General features: G+C 37.9%; 1 protein-coding gene across 1 annotated transcript in view; it reads right to left on the bottom strand.

The window, feature by feature from the left end:
- Positions 1-323: 323 nt before the first annotated feature.
- The window catches only part of LOC139737045 (multiple C2 and transmembrane domain-containing protein 1-like), a 105997-nt gene continuing 87530 nt past the window's right edge, over positions 324-18790 (bottom strand). The window contains exons 9-22 of the mRNA XM_071647722.1: positions 17798-17852; positions 15105-15143; positions 13977-14079; positions 13088-13190; positions 11758-11859; positions 10962-11036; positions 9902-10021; positions 8756-8881; positions 7891-7941; positions 7053-7070; positions 3941-4047; positions 2245-2354; positions 999-1096; positions 324-632 (exon numbers count right to left, since the gene is read on the bottom strand). Of these exons, the coding sequence (XP_071503823.1) occupies positions 570-632; positions 999-1096; positions 2245-2354; positions 3941-4047; positions 7053-7070; positions 7891-7941; positions 8756-8881; positions 9902-10021; positions 10962-11036; positions 11758-11859; positions 13088-13190; positions 13977-14079; positions 15105-15143; positions 17798-17852 (1170 nt within the window). The 3' untranslated portion in view covers positions 324-569. The remainder of the gene's footprint in view (positions 633-998; positions 1097-2244; positions 2355-3940; positions 4048-7052; positions 7071-7890; positions 7942-8755; positions 8882-9901; positions 10022-10961; positions 11037-11757; positions 11860-13087; positions 13191-13976; positions 14080-15104; positions 15144-17797; positions 17853-18790) is intronic.

Raw genomic sequence — 18790 nt, 5'->3', positions numbered from 1 at the left:
GGTGTCGAGACTTTGAGCTGTGTTCACATCGTTTGAATCTGACCATCTGCAAATCCTCCAAACAACACAAAATACATACAGTTCAACCTAGGTCAAAATATAATGCGTATTTATAACAATATAATGCACGTTATGTCAGTCAGTCTGATACATATCTACTCCATTCTGGTACGCGGCATGATTCCCATAACTCTGCATCCACACTTTCGCGCTTGTGCCACCAGTTTCCCGCTCACATGGAAAGTCAAAAGACGGAAAACTGAAGGTCGTCACGTGTCCTACAGAACACAGCAAGCACAAAGAGAGATGTGATGCCTCTCTGTGCTGGTTAGACAGTCATGTGTGAAAATGTCCAGAGAAGGCAGCGACACTCCAACAAAGACTTGATTTCGGTCCTTGAGATGATTTCTGCATCGTCTGCGTGGCAAGAATCTCTTCCTGTCAGAACTGCCAGTGTTGTGCAGAAAAATAAAGAGATGGAAAAAAAACCCCTCCCCACAACTTCAGATGATTTCCTTGCTTTTCGTAGGAAAAGATGGCCCTTCATCTTTCTCCATCTCTCTCTGACCTCATTTCTTCTTCTTGGGCGAGTCTGTTCTCGTCATATCTGGCCTCAGCTCTCTGTATTGCTTCTGCGGATGGTGATAGGAAATAAAGATTTGAAAGGGGTGAAAACAGACTAAGCTGGCATAAAACTAAAGAAATACTGACTTTTTTTTTCTCTTCTTAGTTGTTTTCTCTTATATAACATTATGTCTCGCTCTCTGTTATTATTAGGACTCTCAGACAGAAAAAAGAAAGAAAGAAAGAAACAGGCTTCGGCAAACCAATTTATCATAAAGTAGAATATAATTTTATTAGTATTGTCTATGCTCCTGGGTATATCGTTTATTCTTCTTGCAGAGTCTTGGCTGAATAAATCAAAGATGAAGAATTTGATTAAAAAACAAACAATCAATCAAACAAACAAACAAACAAACAAACAAAGATCCACTGACCAGTTGAGTGTCGGATGGTATCCTGGATAAGAAATCTAGAAGTTCGTTGTTGGGAATGGCATGAGGCTTTCGGATCTTCTTGGTGAACTTATTGATGCCTGCAGAACAGGGGGGAAATGCATGAAACAAAGAAAAGGTCATGGCACGCTTTAACAGAATTCATACTTTCCATACTGGTAATGGTCTCATTTGAAGAGACTTGTATGCCAACTCAACATGGCCACAGTGAGATGCAATTTACATTATGATGGGGAGAACTGTCTCAATAAGACTTTTTCAAGAAAAGTATTATTATGCCCAAATGAGGTTTCTCAACATATGGAGGTCATGGCATATGAAGTAATACGATATATATTAGAAAGGAAAGAATACTGTACATGCTGAGATTTTTGCAGTACATTAAATTTTGCACATTTTACACTACTTTTAGCGGGCATGAGTTCTAGAACCATGTACCAGGTAATTGTAGTTTCTGTGCAGACCATACATTTGAATGGTTTGGGCAGCACGACTTTTCTGTGAATGGATGAAAACATACGAGTATGAAGGAACTGTGTAGCATGAATTAAAGAACCTGCAAATATCTTTTTGAACCACTCAGCATGAAAATATTGATGTTCACAGACTGCTGAAAGGGTTGATCCAAGGCGAAAATGAGGAATATTCAAAGGGGAGATGAGTATCTGATGCAGGTTTAAAACTATGTTCAAAATGAAACTAAGAAGATGTCTACTGAAACAGAATATAATATTCTGAGAAGACTTTAACCAAATGACAAGACATTATATCTCATAGGCAGAGACTCCAACCCCAACCACCTTCTGATCTGGAGATTCACCCGCCTGCAACCCCTTGCAAACGGGAGACTCCAACTTGATGTGCGCAAAGCGCACATCATGGGGTCCAGGGCCCTGGAAGCTCTAGGGCTCTAGATGCTCTCTCATGCTATCTAAGGCCTATTTTTAAACATACGATGGCAGTAAGTAAGAAATCATTTCAAGCGGGAGATACAGAGCCAGGGCGGGAGAAATTAAATCTCAAGCGGGAGAACGGGAGATTTTGCAAAAATGGGCTTTCGGCGGGAGATCTCCCGTCAAAAGCGGGAGAGTTGGAGTCTCTGCATAGGTATTACGTGCACTGAGAAGGAATGAGGTACATGTATTTCAATAAAAAGACTTGACCCCATGCCAACATGAGGCACCCCAAGGGAAATGAGGTATATTTGAGGCATATTGGAAAGACTTACCCCAAGCCAAGATGAGGTACCTCAACGGAATGAAGTACAGGATAATGGTGGCTACAATCAAGACTATGATTGCCAGGAAAGACAGCCATGGTACTGTGAAGTTGAATGTGCTGAGTAGGAGAGATAACGAGGAGGAGAATCAAGAGTGTGTACACATTCCCGGTACTATACAATATACACTATACATATAGAGTTGTATATAAAATATTCAAGTGAAAAAAAGATGAAGCAAAGTTTTCTCTGTCGCTTTACATTACCATTTCGAATCTGGTATCATCTTTCAGCTAAATGACCTTGTTTTGCAGTACTCTTGGTTTGCTTGCATATGCCTTAAAGGCACATAGACCCGGTGGTTTAGTCGAATGCGTACGCGGAGGGCGCAAGGCGCAAGTTTCCTACAAAGACCTATGCTATCAACTCCTCTTTAGCGCTTACGCTTTGACCCATTTCCATGAGTCCTAAGAAGTCCGATCTACTCGAGTCAGTGGTCCAATCACAGTTCAGCTCATGATTCGGCTGATAATGACAGCTTTAGCAAACTTCTCCTGTGACGTCATACTAAGAAGCACGCACCCTAGCATCACTACAGACTGCATGATGCGCAGAGAAGACAACAAAGGCAACGTTACCTAGTAACACCTACGCGCTTTACTCTTGATGACAGCTTAACTTCAGCAATCTTCGTATCAATGCTAACAGTGATCGGCACTATCATCCAACAGCGTCCCCGCAACTACCGGGTCTACGCACATTTAATCTGGCACAGTAATACAGTGTCCACATAACACTTATTACATGTGCTGCATCATTGCTTCAGTCATTTCTCTAAGTTGTCTACATTTGAAAACCTGACTCCTATGAGAAAACGTAAATCTAAATCGTACAGGCACTCAGTGAGACCATTCGGTACTCGCCAAAACAACCTTGCAAGGCGCAGTTAGAGGAAAGAGAGCAAGAGGAAGACCTAAGAAGAGATGGGAAGCCAACATACGAGACTGGACAGGCCTAAGGTTGAGAGAGGCACTAAGGAAGGCAGAGAAGAGGGAAGGATGGAGGAAGATGGCTGTGAGGTCTTCTGTGGCGCCCCCAACGGTCTTCTTAACTATGAAATACATGTATGTATTAACTCTTCATGTGCCACGTTCCCACGTCCGACGGTCAACGGCGTGCCAACTTCGCAATAATTCTGCTCAAACGCACAAACCCGCCCAAACCCATCAATAAATTGCCAAATACCACAGTACAATAAAAGCGTTTAACGTGATTCCATTCCTTTCGTCTATAGCTTGTATCTTATGTGGTGAATGACTAACACGCAGTGTTTCATACTGGATTTGCGTGCAAATTCTAAGTTTCTATCACTGCTTTGTGTGCAGAAGTCATACATTTACAGTAATGTATCTACCGGGCATTTGAAAGAAAAGCGATTATAGATTTGTCATAGAATTTACATCAATGCAAAGCTTGGCATTTTCTCCACAACTCTGCTAACTTCGTCTACAATTTAACAGAAATTTATGAATGTTATATTGATTTGAAAAACAGATTGTCTTCTCAACATATGACTACATGGGGGGGGGGGGGAGGGGATTCCACCATGGCACATAAAGAGTTAAAGATACTAGATACTCTCTGATACCATGGCCAGGGCCACAGGTGATCAAGAGGGGGAAGAGGGTTTCATGAAATGTCTCACTTTTTGATTCTTTCTCCCAGACAGGCCACTTGGTCCAAGGTGTTCTGGATGGTTTGACAGACTCGCTCGATGGCCTGGAGCTTCTCCTTGAAACTCTTCTTGCTTTCCTGGGATTTAAAAGAATAAAAAAATGAGAAGAAAGAAAACCCGCATCAACTTTTGAACCACTCTATTACAAAATATTCATTGCTCAATTTTGACACTGAAAAAAAGTAAATCGTAAGATGCTGATGCACAAACTCACAGACATGGATATCATGTCTTGAAGTGTCAAAACGTTCATGCTACTTCATGCTACATCATTTTGTGGGTATATTCGTATATTCAAACATGCAATCTTTAAAAGACAACTTCCACTCTGTTGTTGCTTTATCAAATCAGTATTGACCCCACCAGTGTTGCTTTTGGTCTACATGAATTCAGGTCTCATCATGTGATTTCTTATTTTGCTTTGCATTTTCATAGTTGGCTTGTTGATTTTTTTTTTCAATTTTTTTTTGTAGTCCTCTACCTTCCTTCATGAGGACTAAACTCCCAGTCAAAGTTGCAAGGGAAGCAAACAGAAAATATTGCATGTTTGAAGTGTCTGATAGTAATCCTACTCTTCTGAATTTCCATATTTACTTTTTTTTTTCAATTAATTGTGATGAAATGCAGTGAGTGCTGGCAAAGTAGATGTCATCGTTATGCACTAAAGACAGCGGACGTAATGGACTGGAGCTGCATTTAATAGCTGCAGCTGGGCATTTACCTCACGGTCTACTGGAACTGGTAAATCGTGTACAAAATCTACGGAAATTTTACTGTGTGGTGGAGAACAGGTACAAGAAACGTAGAGCTCATCTCAAATTGCCTTTCTAGCTATCACTGTAAGGATGGTTCCCAATGAAGGAAGAAAAGAGAAAATATACAACTGATTGCAACACAAAATAATCAACTGTCATAAGTCTTTGGTAACTTTGTACATTGTACATTATGCACTGAGGATTATGTTAGAGGCAGAGAAAAAAAAATAAACCTGAACTTGAACTGTAAATGATCAGTAAATATGACATAACTTGCAGCTTCCACCACAAAATTTGGATTAGTCATACTAATTATCTGTCCTTCAACATGTCTTCACGTCTTTCACACTTTTGAAATGACATCACATCATTGTAAGGGAGGATTATCTATTGAAATAAGTTACACAACACATTCCAATGGAAATATGATATACTATCTGGAATTATATGAAATTATACGATATCATCTCCAATGTCGCAATATGCATTTACACATCAAGCAAAATTCCAGTACAAGAAAGTATTTGTTAAAGTAGCACTGCAGTAGAATTTCAAAGGAAAAGGGATAGAAATGATTATACGAAATATCTAAACTAATTTACTACACTGATCTATGATATACTATCGTTTCTATAAGCTACTCAGCATGATTCTACTCAAAGTTGACATGTGTAGAGGAGCAAAGTTTGACAACCAAAGTTGTTTATATCATATCAAGAACCACTGAAGAATATATATATTTATTATTTATTTTTTTTTGTTATTTTTGTTATTTTTGTTTGTTTGTTTGTTTGTTTGTTTTTTTTTGGGGGGGGGCCTCAAAACAAGTATCATCAACATTACAGCAAGTACCAAATGGAAATGTTTCACTGCAATAATCAAGGTAAACTACTTTTTGCATACTCACGCTTGATTTTCTGTTATGTTTTTGTTTTTTGTTTTGCCAGCTTTTGAATACGGTGTACAATCATTCAGTCAAAGGAAAGAAACTCAGATACAGTCTTCACTATTCAGAACTGAACTGCCTTCAATATCTTCTGCTGTGCTGGCTTGGATATTTAAACTACATCAGTATACAGCTACTTCTAGTACATGCTGCCATGGTTGGGGGAAATGCCAGAAAAGAAATCTAAGCAAAGACAGAACAGGAAAGGTAGCTATTAAAAGGCTGTATCATAATATTGACAGAAACATACTACTTTCATGGTAACACAGTATCCACTTCAACAGATGATGGAAAGTAAAGGCATGGCACATTTGATTTCATTTTTCAGGAATCAGCAGCAATTGCAAACATACATAAGATAGTCAACATTGAATACAGTTTAAAAAAAAAAAAAAAATCTACTATGAATCAACTTCCAATTTTTCGTTTATTTCCTCAGCCATTTCCTACAAGGTTTTCTCACCCCAACAGACATTGTGCAGTGCCATGATTTCTTTTTATGAATTCTGCATGGTTTCTGTCTTAAATGGCCTCACTTTGCCTCACTTTGTCACATTGTCATAGAAACAATTTTCAATAATACCCAAATCTTTGACAAATGTAATTACAAATCGTGCAATTGCTATTTTTTTTTTCAATTCAATTCTACACCCTAAATGACCATTTCCCTCTTAAACAATAAGCTAATACAACATTACCTGATAGTTGTTACATTTCAAGTCATTTGGTCTTAAGTTATCTATCTCAACATCTTTCGCTGATTTTGTCAGTTGATGGAAATCATGAAAGAAATTTGAATCAATATCAGCAAGTCCTGCATTGAATATTTTTCTTTGATAACTGACATTTGGTACAAAGAAATTGGCATATCTTGGATATCTTTCTTATATAAAGGTATTAGTTCAAATTCTACAGTCATTTCATTATCATTTGTGTGTGTGTGTGTGTGTGTGTGTGTGTGTGTGTGTGTGTGTGTGTGTGTGTGTGTGTGTGCATGTGTGAATAGGTGATTACACAGCAACATATTCACTGCAACACTCTCAAAAGATGAACTTGAATTAAGACACTCTCAATTTTTCTGAGAGGCTAGCACTGTATATTTATTTTCCTAATTCTAGTGACCTTGTATAAAAGTTCTGAAAATATCATGTTTTGCACATTGGCAAAAGAATATTGTCATGAATTCTCTCTTAACCTGCTTATGATTAAAAACACAATTTGATACAAACACAATGAAGCTTTGAGGGATAGATGGATGAGGAAACAGACCACTCCTCTTGAACAGCACACTTGGGAAAGGCAGGGACAGGTGTATACAATAAAGGGCGTATGAAGAAGAAAATTATCTCTCACGTCACAAATGGGACCACTCTTTACTTACCGTCTTTTTTTCCTTTTTCTACGGAGCAACAATGGCAGTAAACAGAGGGGATCAAACAATCAGAAGCGTGTTACGGGGGCAACAAAAAGGGGGACGAGGAAATTTGTGGATTGGGAGCATAAACACGATGAACAAAATTAATTTCAGGTGCAAGGTGGGGGGGGGGGGGGCAAAATCAAACTCCATTAATTCTTACTAAGGTGTAGAAAACAAAAACAAAGCAAACACAGCCCATAACAAGTATTGTCAAACTGTTGAATACAATATGCCTTCTCCACTACTGTATACATCTAGTCTGAACAAAACACAACATCCATTCTCTAGCTTGACTGTAAAAGTAAATGAGAGGTTTCCAAACTTTTTTTGGGTGGAGAAAACCTTTAATCACAGGTAAAGCTGATACAAACACTACAAGAGTTTCCCAATACATGTACAAAATAGATTCATTTTTTTTTTCTGGTAATTCTTTGTCTTGTCTGTACACATTTTCAAGTGGTATGTCTTTTATCTTTCTTGTCTGGGTCATATGATCACACAGCATGCAGAAACAACAACAACGACAAAAAAACAACAAATCATTTATCACTGCCAATTCTATAGAGCAAAGTCACTGTGAAGGTACAAATCCTGGTTGACATGTCTTCAAAAGAAACTTCAGCTTTAAAGTGCTCCATCAAACAAATAAAACCAAACACGAGCAAAACACAAAAACTGTGAGTCAATCATGCAAACTAGTCCCAGATACTATCCAACCATAACAGCATCACAAAATAATGGGGAAAAAAGTATTTTCCCTTCTTTCTCTCTCTTTTTTCCTTACATGCAGATATATATTTACCTTGTCTTTATCTTCAGCTTCTTCTTCATCTTCCTCACTGTCATCATAGTCCTGGGGTAGAGAAACAGATCAAACATAAAATGTACACATTCATTAATTGGAAGACATTTTGAGTTTTGTGTAAGCTTTCATGATGATGTTCGGCATGTAATTTCAAACATTTATCCACTTTGCGTTTGCATTCAAAGATCAAAATAGTACAAACTAATAAACAAAAAAGCAGACTCCAAAACTATCAACAGAAGAGTGATATTTCACTAATAAAACACGGCGATGTGATAAGATACACTGCCATAAAGAAAACATGTCCTGAAACTTCATCCCATAATGGTATCACTACCAGCATTGAAGCGTAACATTAGACGCATCTTCCTCTTCTTCTTGAAACACTGACATATGGAATCCAGTATCACATGACCGAAAGTAAAAATACTCGTTTGGTCGATAACATGGACAAATGTTTGTTTCATTTAATAGATCGGTTTGAAATCGTACCCCGGATTCTTGATGGCAGTTTGCTTAAGGATCTATGATGAAAAGCTTGGCCATTATTTCTTGTCAAATATATACGTCCAATGATGCATGGAATTGTGTTATGGCTCCAGTGATCCTAACATCAACAACCAGCAACTACTACACCAAAGTTTAAAGGGAACCATGCTGAGTTTTGGGGTACATCCTGCTCAGATGATAATGCAAAGTTATGTATTTTTCTTTTTTACTTTAATGCTAGCTAGCTTTGGAAGAAGGGTGTACTAGAATTTACATTCTATTTGTGTTGTTGCCACTTGGGGAGAGGGTTGAGGGAAACCACATACCCCCAGTCTCTCTTGAGGAAGGGGTTGAGGTCAGGACAGTGACTTACATCTTCATCTGGTGGTCTGGAGTAGGAGCTGAGGATCCACTGCTCGACGTACTTCCAGGCAAAGAGCATCAGGATGGACAGAGGCGCCATGTAAAGCTGGAAGTTCCACACGATGATCAGGAAGGCCTGGTGTTGAGGTCGGAGACGGGCAGAAGCAAAGACGGAGACAGAGACAGAGAGATAGAGAGAAGGGGGGGGCAAATACAGAGAGGGGGAGAAAAAGAGAAAGCAAAGAACACGCTGGAAAGTGATTAACATCGAAGACACAAAGTATCAGAGGTAAGAAGCACATTCATCCATAAGAGGTAACACCGTACCCACCTTCCTCCTCCTCCTCCTCCTCCTCCTCCTAGTCCTACCCCTTCAAATTATATGTAACAGCTATTACCAAACTTGATATAGATGTATCAAGTAACTATGACTCTATATCATGTGTACAAAAGTGAAACTTTCTCCACAAAACCAAAAGGAGCAAAACTCAAAGATGCTGCAGGTCTTACAACTTTGATGAAGATGAATCCCACGGAAAGAGACATTATATTATTCTACTATAAAGGATGTGGATGGCATCAACTTTATTATATCTAGTGCTGCAGCAAAAGAAACAGAGAAATCATACTTTTTGTTTTATCTCTGACCCCCAGCAGAAAAGTGATTACAGGACTGCAAATGAAAATTATGAAGGTAAAATGAAATTATGCAGATCAATTCTAAATGATAAAGAACATGAAATACATATTATGATCACGCTCCACTAGGATTGTATTAATGTACAAATGGAAATTTTCTGGAGTGTGCATTTTGTGCAACATGAAACTCGAGTGAAATGAAACATATGCCCATTTTTTGCTTGTTATATTTTACATCTTTGACTTCAAGGTATGATTGCTATTTGCAAGTTTTCTTCACATTCACTAGCCCTGCAGCATGAGTGAATTGCCTGTCGTAATGCACACCTGTTACATTTATCGTAATATGTCCAACCAAAGTCCTTAATCACTGTGGCTGCAATGAGCTGCTTGACCAGCCACAAAGTCCATCTTACCAGACTGAGTACGCAAATTACTTGCATGGAAATTTCCGCTTTTATTGTACATTGCAGATTCATAGATTAATATCTAGACATCATCTTGAGGCTGTACTCACAGCGAAGGCGATAATGGTGCGCACTTTACTCTCCCACTGGAAGCAGCTGTTGATGAACCGACCTACGTCCACGATAGCCGTTATCATGTTGCTCACTCGGGACAGATTGTTCTGTAGTACCTGTAACAAACGCCAAGCAAGACCACATACATAAACACATGCGAGTAAATCACAATCTTTCTTGACATGAGCGAGATCTCTTGCTGCAGAAAGAAAAAAAAAAGGAGAGGAGAAGAATGAAAAATCAAAGAGGAAGCAGAAGATGAAGAAGAAAGAGAAAGAGGGAGAGTACACAAGGAAGGAGAAGAACAGGAAGAAGATATATTAAGATGAACAAGATAAAAAAAAGAAAGAAGAAATTCCAGGATAATGCTCCCTTTGAAACCAGCTACATGGTCACAGAATTGTCCAATTCAGTATACCTCAAATTTGACTGCATCCAGCAATACTGTCTGCACAGATTATAAAGGCAAATGTACCTTGTACACTCTTTTATTTTCTTTTAAATTACCACAACAAATGTGAGATCCTTACAAGAAGACATTTATGTCTCTATACTCCCATCAGATCATGCAAGATAAAGTTATTACAAAGTATATCTGATGGAAATATAACCACTATTTCACTACTCATACAAGCTGTATATTTCATCAATACTGCATAGGCTGTTATTTTCACGAGGGTTTAATTTTTGCAAATTTTGCGAATCACAGTCAGATCGCAAATTTAACAGCAAGCGAAGATGTCGCGTTGCGCTAAGGTATACTGCATTCTTGATACCGTTGTGTCGGTTTGTGAAAACAACATCTCCCGAAAATAACAGCTTATACAGTACCAGAAGTTGATGAGAAATGTTACACTACAGGCAAGTTCTTGGAAATGGAAAATTACTGTCGTACAGATGCGTTTTTTTTAAAACTTAGTATCTTTGGTACTACATAGTAGACTTTCATGACAAATTGACAGGTAGAAGTCATTCATACAGTACATGTACAGTATATCTTTAAATACTACTTCCATTTTGTTCCTCCCTAAGATAAAATAATGATAATATTCTTACTGCAATCTTAAACCTCTGGTCCTGCTCCATGTATTTGTTTTCCCGTGGGTTGAACGTCCGTACAGCAGCCTTGACCTGAAATGCAAGGAAGCCAGTCACATGACCAATCAGCTGACCTCACATTAAAAAAAAAAACCCACAACAACAACAACAAACAACCCAAACCTGTCACTACATGCAACTACCTGTATAATCTTTCCTGATATGTGGGCACTACTGAATTGCATTGATGGAAAATTCACTATGTTCCACTGGCTTTAGGCTTTGAATACTGGGATAGGCTTTAAATACCGGGATAGGCATTGCCAAACAATAACACCAGATAGTACAAACAGCACATTCAAACTCCTTATCACCACAAGGTTACTGCAACTCAACAAAAGTTGGGACCTACCTTCTATTAGGACTTTGTTTTGCTTTGTTTTTGGATGTCTCAGCCATTTCACAACCGATTTTCATCAAATAAATTTTTAATGCCTCTTAGAATTGTATTCTCTTTAACAATTCATATAAGTGGTTTCTAATCATCTCGCAAAAAAAAAGGAAAAAAAAAAGTTAAAACCTGAATCCCCATCTCAATCAAAACTATACCATCCCTATAAAGCAAAGGAGTAGGGCTTGTGCTGCATTCCAAATCTACATTGCACTCTCATATAAAGCTGGTAGGAGTTACTGCATAACAAGCCTTTGTTGTATGAACTCGTTGAGGATGAGTCGCGAGTATACTCGGGCAAGTGTCTATGGGAAATGCATTTTGTAGCAAAATCAGTCCGTCCTCAAGGGTTAAAAAACTTACATCATTGTAGATGAAGTCCAGCTCAAGAAGAATGATTCCCTTAGCTCTCCTCTTCAGCTTCTTGTCCTTCAGAGTGTACGACCTCCTCTCACTACACCTTGCCTGACATAGACACAAGGGCAGAAAATAATAGTGTACTATAGGGTATAAACTACCACCAAAAACCACCTTAAAGTAGAAGTTGAAAACAAAATACAGATAGCAAATAAATCTTAAAACCACACAAGAAATCAAAGCAACAAACCAGTGAGACACAAGAGAAATGAAAATTGGTAGACAGTCAGAAAAGAAAATGACTAAATGCACTTTAAAAGAAAACATTAACAATACATTTTTGAAATCCCTTCTCAAACTGTCACTTTTCTGAATTAAAACTTCTACAGAGATATAGTTGATGTCCCAGACTATTTCCCAATTTCTTTTTCCTCAGTTACGGTTTGTAGTTTTTATCCCCGAACCTGTCATAATGTTGCCCTCAAGAAGCACAGGACTTCTATTGTATTATTTAAAGCCCAGGTAAAGTTTTGGCAATGAAAATCTACTTCAGAAGAAACCGGCTGAATATTCTGTGGAGTGGTTGAGTACACCATCTCTATGCATATATTCTATTTAATAATAGATGTGTGAATTCAAAATGGGTTAGAATTATTCACTACAGGCTTTTGTGCATTATAAGTGCATGAGGAGCCATTGTGGCTTAGTGGATAAAACCACAAACCATCAATCACTAGGTCACTGGTTCAAGTTCCTTGGCTATAGCAGTTGTGCCACAGCCCCTAGGCACTATATCCTCACTCTCCAGTCCTTTACAGGGGACATGTAGAACCCAGTCTGCCAGTCAGTAGTTGATAGTTGTTCCCTTTTAATAGGGAACCCATAAAACTCATAATTCAATGTAAATCATCACATTTTTATAATGTCAAAGAACTGCTAGGTAGAAGGTATAAGGCTTTTTCTGTCATGTTTCTTATGCAGTGCTTACTCCCACGAGTTGTAGAATTTGTTCTTTATTACAAGTGTGACAGAGAAGCAGAGCTTTGCCTTTGTGTATTTCTGAAGGTTTCTAAGACTATGCAATTAAACACCAAGGTCAAACACATGACCACATGTTCCCTCACATTGCATCATGTCGCATGAAAAGTTGCATGTGAAATGCATCACAAATCTGCCAAAGAATTGGACTTTGATCCATCATTATTCCAGCATACAACCACTCACACTTGCTCTTTTATGCAGGTGAGTTCAAACATGGCTCTTCACAGGTCAGAAGTAGCTTATGCAATTAATCACTTTTATGGTTCTGGTGAAATTAATTTCTTTGCATAATTACCCTTAGGAGAGGAATGGCGACCTTTCCGAGGAATTCTGGGCTGCCGTGTTTGTCTTCGTCAAAGACCGTCACCTCTAAGACAGAATGAATGTCTTTCACTTGGCTTTAAGATACAGAGACAAAATGTGGATAAAACACGCATGAATTTAAGGCAAGGCATTACAATATTTTAAGCCTTCTACATGGCACACATGACATGCCAACAAATATCTTCTAATGAAGCATGAACACTTTTTTTTTCTTCAATCTACCTGGATTATTTTACTTTAATCTGATCTAATCACTCTTATTTTAATGTACACATTATTCAAATACAGTGGGTTATTTCCTCATAAATCATTCACAATATATCCCCTTTCTCACAATGAGTGCATTTAGAACAGCCACAAACACTCTGACTACTAAATCTTAAGCTTCAATCTTTAACAGATGTAAAAATGCATTTCAGAATATCAATTCACAAGGCAATTCTTTCCAAAATACCTCACAATAAATGCACTCTTGCCTTGTAAACTGTGAAGACTTTTAAATACCCAATAGATACTAAATGTGTAGACCTAGTTGTAGTGGGATATTTAAACAACACATAAAATATATAGCCACTCCTTCCTCAAACTTCTGCGTGATGTCATAACTCAATTTTAAGACGATCATGTACATGCACTGTAAAAGTGAAATATTTCGCAGTGCAGAAATTCTCACAATTTCAAGTTCAACTTTCTATTGCAAAAATAACGACATGTGAATGATTTTGGACATATCAACTTTTGTGAAAAATTATTCTTATCTGCAAAATCATAAATGAGGGTAGTTCTCTACAGCATGTCATGTACAGCATTGGGCACATACACTGTATCACTGCAGGATTTAGTCTCAGTTTTAAACTCACAATGTGAACACCTTGCCCCACTCTGGATGTAACGTCTTGTAGACGGTCTGCGTCTGTAGTCTGGCATTGACAAGCTCCAGAACACAGAACGGGTCACTCTTTCCTGCAGCAAAGACCAGAGAGAAAATAAATAGACAACTCCATATCTACCAGATGGGATTAAACCACACCAATCTTGGACTCTGGAGATTCACAGTTCACTATGTCTTAAATTCATCAGAACACTCCGGAAAATATCGATCGAGAGGGAGATTGACCTTTCTAGAAAGAATCTAGTCGATAATGATTAGACAAATTTGTATAGCGCAGCTACTATGTAAATATATTACTGCGCTGTGATGTAACAGAGCTCCTGACATTGTTACTGATTAGACACACGAAAAATAGATAACAAATGATGATATTGATGATCACAGCCCAATTGTCACATAATCATCAAAGCAAGGGAGGACAAAACTAGTTATAAACAAATACAGTAATAGTAATATGTTTTAAAAACTATGAAATACTCACACAAGAAGAAAAAGGGAATAGTTGCAAAACACTATGCTTGATAGGGTGAAGATGTTGTTGTTTTAACTCATTGTTACGATCTTTTTAATTCACTGCCAGTATTTCACAGAATAACAATATCGCTTTGATTGCACACATATTTTGGTTAAATACAATCAAATTGCTTTATCTAAAAGTGATCCTTACATTGGCAACACATTTAAGCAGATGAAAGTTAATATTTGTCTCAAATTGGCAACTTTGTGTAACTTTCTCTCCTGATTTTGTACAGATTTAGTGAATTACACCAATATTGGATAACCAGTTAAATGCAGCATTGCCAATTTAATGAGTATACCGTGATCATTTCTGCTGAAGAATTACCCAAGGAGCTAATGGGTTAAACCACTGAGCATAATCCCTCCTTATGCCTGCCTGTATAAGCAGATGTCCCACACTATGCATCACCTCATTGTACAGTTGTACATACAATACTTCACTATTACCAGCAGCTGCAACACATTAATCAGAACAATCCCACTATCCATTCTTGCATTAATAGAATTTTGGCCAAAAACAAAGCCCAGAAGGGGTGCATAAAACATTTATAAAACATGTTACATAGTTCACACATACCTCCAATGTCAGCTGCTTGTAGATTCTGGGCCTTAATGACTATTTGAAATAACAAAAGCAGAACATAAGATAAATAATGGAACAAACAAGTAATCAATCATTTCACTAAGGCATATCGAATGGCAAGAACATTAGAAGTGTCGATCAATAGGTAAAGACAAGGGTTGTGTTGATTGCGTGAAAATGTTCATGTGGGATTGGACCATGTGCTAGTTAACTGTGAACATAGCACTCCAGTGCAAATGAGTAAACATGAGGCTGGCATGCTAAAGGGGGATTCTGGACTAGTCAAAAAATCATCACAAAAAAAAAAGAGAAACTAGATATATCGCTACGGCGACTGATATGCCTCCGCCATAATGCATGGTTCTCCTAATAGGTCTATAGTACAATGTCTTGACAATGTGTGATGACAGTTTCAAACAATTGGCAAAATATTAAAATGACAGGTTTGACACAAATGTGCTGAATGTTCACTTTCCTAGAACTAGGTTCAATTGGATGAATGATTAAAATGTCAGAGCGCAGGTATTTGGGGAACTGATGATTTTTACTTGACTTTTGACTCTTTTATAAGTTTATGCATTGAGTAATTTTTCAAGGTATTGAGAAAAAGTATAATTTCAGTATCAAATGGGAAAATAGCATTATCTAAACCTGGCCTTTGACCTTTGACCTCACAGTTCCAAAGAGAATCACTGTTAGGTTGAACATGCTAAAATATGTAAGTTTCATGATGATACCTTGAGTTACTTTTGAGATATGGAGGAAAAAGTGCAATTCAGCACTTTCACTTGACCTTTGACCTTTTGACCTTTGACCTTTTGGCAAGAAACTTCCCACAGAATATATATTGGGTGATACATGTATACATCAAGTTTAAAAAAAAAAAAACCTTCATTCATCGCATAAATATAAGGAAAGTAGTGATATTTTGAGGAGTTGACCTTGACCTTTGACCCATGACCTTTGACCCATGACCCCCAACTTCCCTAGATAATCACTGCCCATCGGTACAAGCATATATACTAAGTTCCATGAAGATACCTTGAACCATTTGCGAGATATGGAGAAAAACATGAAATTTCAAATTTTTTTTCACAAAATAACCTGTGACCTTTGACCTTTGACCCTGTGACCCTAAAATCCACACAAAGTATTATCCCCCAAGGATATACCCTCATACCAAGTTTGATGTAAAACCACAACACGGTTCTTGAGATATCGACAAAAACAAAACGGGACGGACGGACGTACGGACGGACGTACGGACGGACGTACGGACGGACGTACGGACGGACGTACGGACGTACGGACGGACGGACGGACGGACGGACGACCCGAAAACATAATGCCTCCGGCCACTTCGTTGCGGAGGCATAAAAAGAGAGAGTAACAATCTATACGTACAACAGTGAAAATTTGATCAAAACCAGATGAAAAACTAGATATATCGCTACGGCTACTGATATGCCTCCGCCATAATGCATGGTTCTCCTAATAGGGCTATAGTACAATGTCTTGACAATGTGTGATGACAGTTTCACACAATTGGCAAAATATTAAATGACATTATCTAAACCTGGCCTTTGACCTTTGACCTCACAGTTCCAAAGAGAATCACTGTTAGGTTGAACATGCATAAATATGTAAGTTTCATGATGATACCTTGAGTTACTTTCGAGATATGGAGGAAAAAGTGCAATTTAGCACTTTCACTTGACCTTTGACCTTTTGACCTTTGACCTTTTGGCAAGAAACTTCCCCAAAAATATATATGCCATACATCAAGTTTTTAAAAAAAAACCTTCAGGCATACTGCATTTTAAGGAAAGTAGTGATATTTTGAGGAGTTGACCTTGACCTTTGACCCCCTGACCTTTGACCCATGACCCCCAACTTCCCTAGATAATCACTGCCCATCGGTACAAGCATATATACTAAGTTTCATGAAGATACCTTGAACCATTTGCGAGATATGGAGAAAAACATGAAATTTCAATTTTTTTCACAAAATAACCTGTGACCTTTGACCTTTGACCCTGTGACCCTAAAATCCACACAAAGTATTATCCCCCAAGGATATACCCTCATACCAATTTTGATGTAAAACCACCACACGGTTCTTGAGATATCGACAAAAACAAAACGGGACGGACGGACGTACGGACGGACGTACGGACGTACGGACGGACGGACGGACGACCCGAAAACATAATGCCTCCGGCCACTTCGTTGCGGAGGCATAATAAGGAACCTATCCTATGAAATATTATGAGGATTTGCTTATTTTCACAAAACAGTTCTTACGCAGTCAATACGAATGTGCAAAAGGTAAGTTAATGATGTCACTGGCCTTGAGGATACAGTGAAACATGCATGAGATCAAAAATTTAAACACACAAGGTCAACTAAAAATGCTATGGTAACATGCTTTGTAAAAAACTGCAAATATCCTAATTCAAAGCATTACATAGGCTGCTGTGATATTTGGATGGGAAGTACAGTGTGGCTGATGCTCCAAGGTTCACATTTAGGGAACAAATACAAATGTATGAAGCTTCTTTAGTTTTCAGCAACATTACTTGGTATTGCAATTTTCTCATATCTATAGACTGCAACCTAATCAGGGTTTCCACTGTGATGGGGAACAAATATCACAAACATATAAAGATATTGTATATCAAATATACCTTTAACTTGCAGCCAGCCAACATCTTTGATATCCTTCAGTGAATTCAGGAGTCCCTGATAAACAAAAAAAAACCACAACAAGGAAGGTCACTTTTTATTTGCATTATTTCCTTGGCATACAGGGAATAATTTTCCAACTCAAATTTGATTAGCAATTTCAGCTGACAAATAATATTTTAAAAGGTATTCTGTACACTTCTATGGAAGAAAACTGCTACACAAAAGTTAGTTTGTGTAGCACTAGTATAAAAATGCATAGCGAATTGCGATGCGATCCCAGGAAAATTATTCTCTGGCATATCAATTTTTATCATCTGCACGTACATGTAAGCATCAGGCAAGATTTATAGCAGCCCTTCGTTTATCATGGTTCCCCGGGGAAAATGATCCAGCACCAGACACTTTTGAAGCAAATATCACCTAGTGTCCGCCTAAATATCATCTCCTTGGCATTTCATGATACTAAGGAGACTATAATCACCAGCACATCTTACATCTACTCTGTATGCAATAAACCCACATATTCATCCAGGTATTCGTGCTTGGCTGACATATGTTGTTTAATAATTCTACAAATAGAACCAATTTGATCTAGATACAAGGCAATAAGTTGGTTGTTCTACATATAAATCACCTTACACAAATTCTCAGGAGATTTGACATGACTTGCAAATGGTTGAGTTTACAGACTAAATGCTGCAATATCTGTGTATACCAGTAAATTTGATTAACTATTTGAAGTCAAAACAACTGAACACTTAGACATGAAATGTCACTAGTTAAGAAGTAATGAGATTAGGTTAGAAGCTTTTTATAAGCTAATTTCAAAATACATGTAAAATTCATATCTACAATACAACTGTATATGACCAAAATGGCTTTTTTTGTTTGTTTGTTTTTGAAATGCCACGAGGGAGCTATTTCCAACATTACAAATTTTCAACAGCCTTTTCAATGGACTACCTGGCCACAGTAATGGCTTATTGAAAATG

The sequence above is a fragment of the Diadema antillarum genome, unplaced genomic scaffold (genome assembly GCF_040938485.1).
Source record: "Diadema antillarum isolate AM-2024a unplaced genomic scaffold, OU_Dant_1.0 seq00000678_RagTag, whole genome shotgun sequence".
NCBI classification, from domain to species: Eukaryota; Metazoa; Echinodermata; class Echinoidea; order Diadematoida; family Diadematidae; genus Diadema; species Diadema antillarum.
The sequence above is the reverse complement of the archived record's forward strand: the minus strand, read 5'-3'. Positions and strand labels throughout refer to the sequence as shown.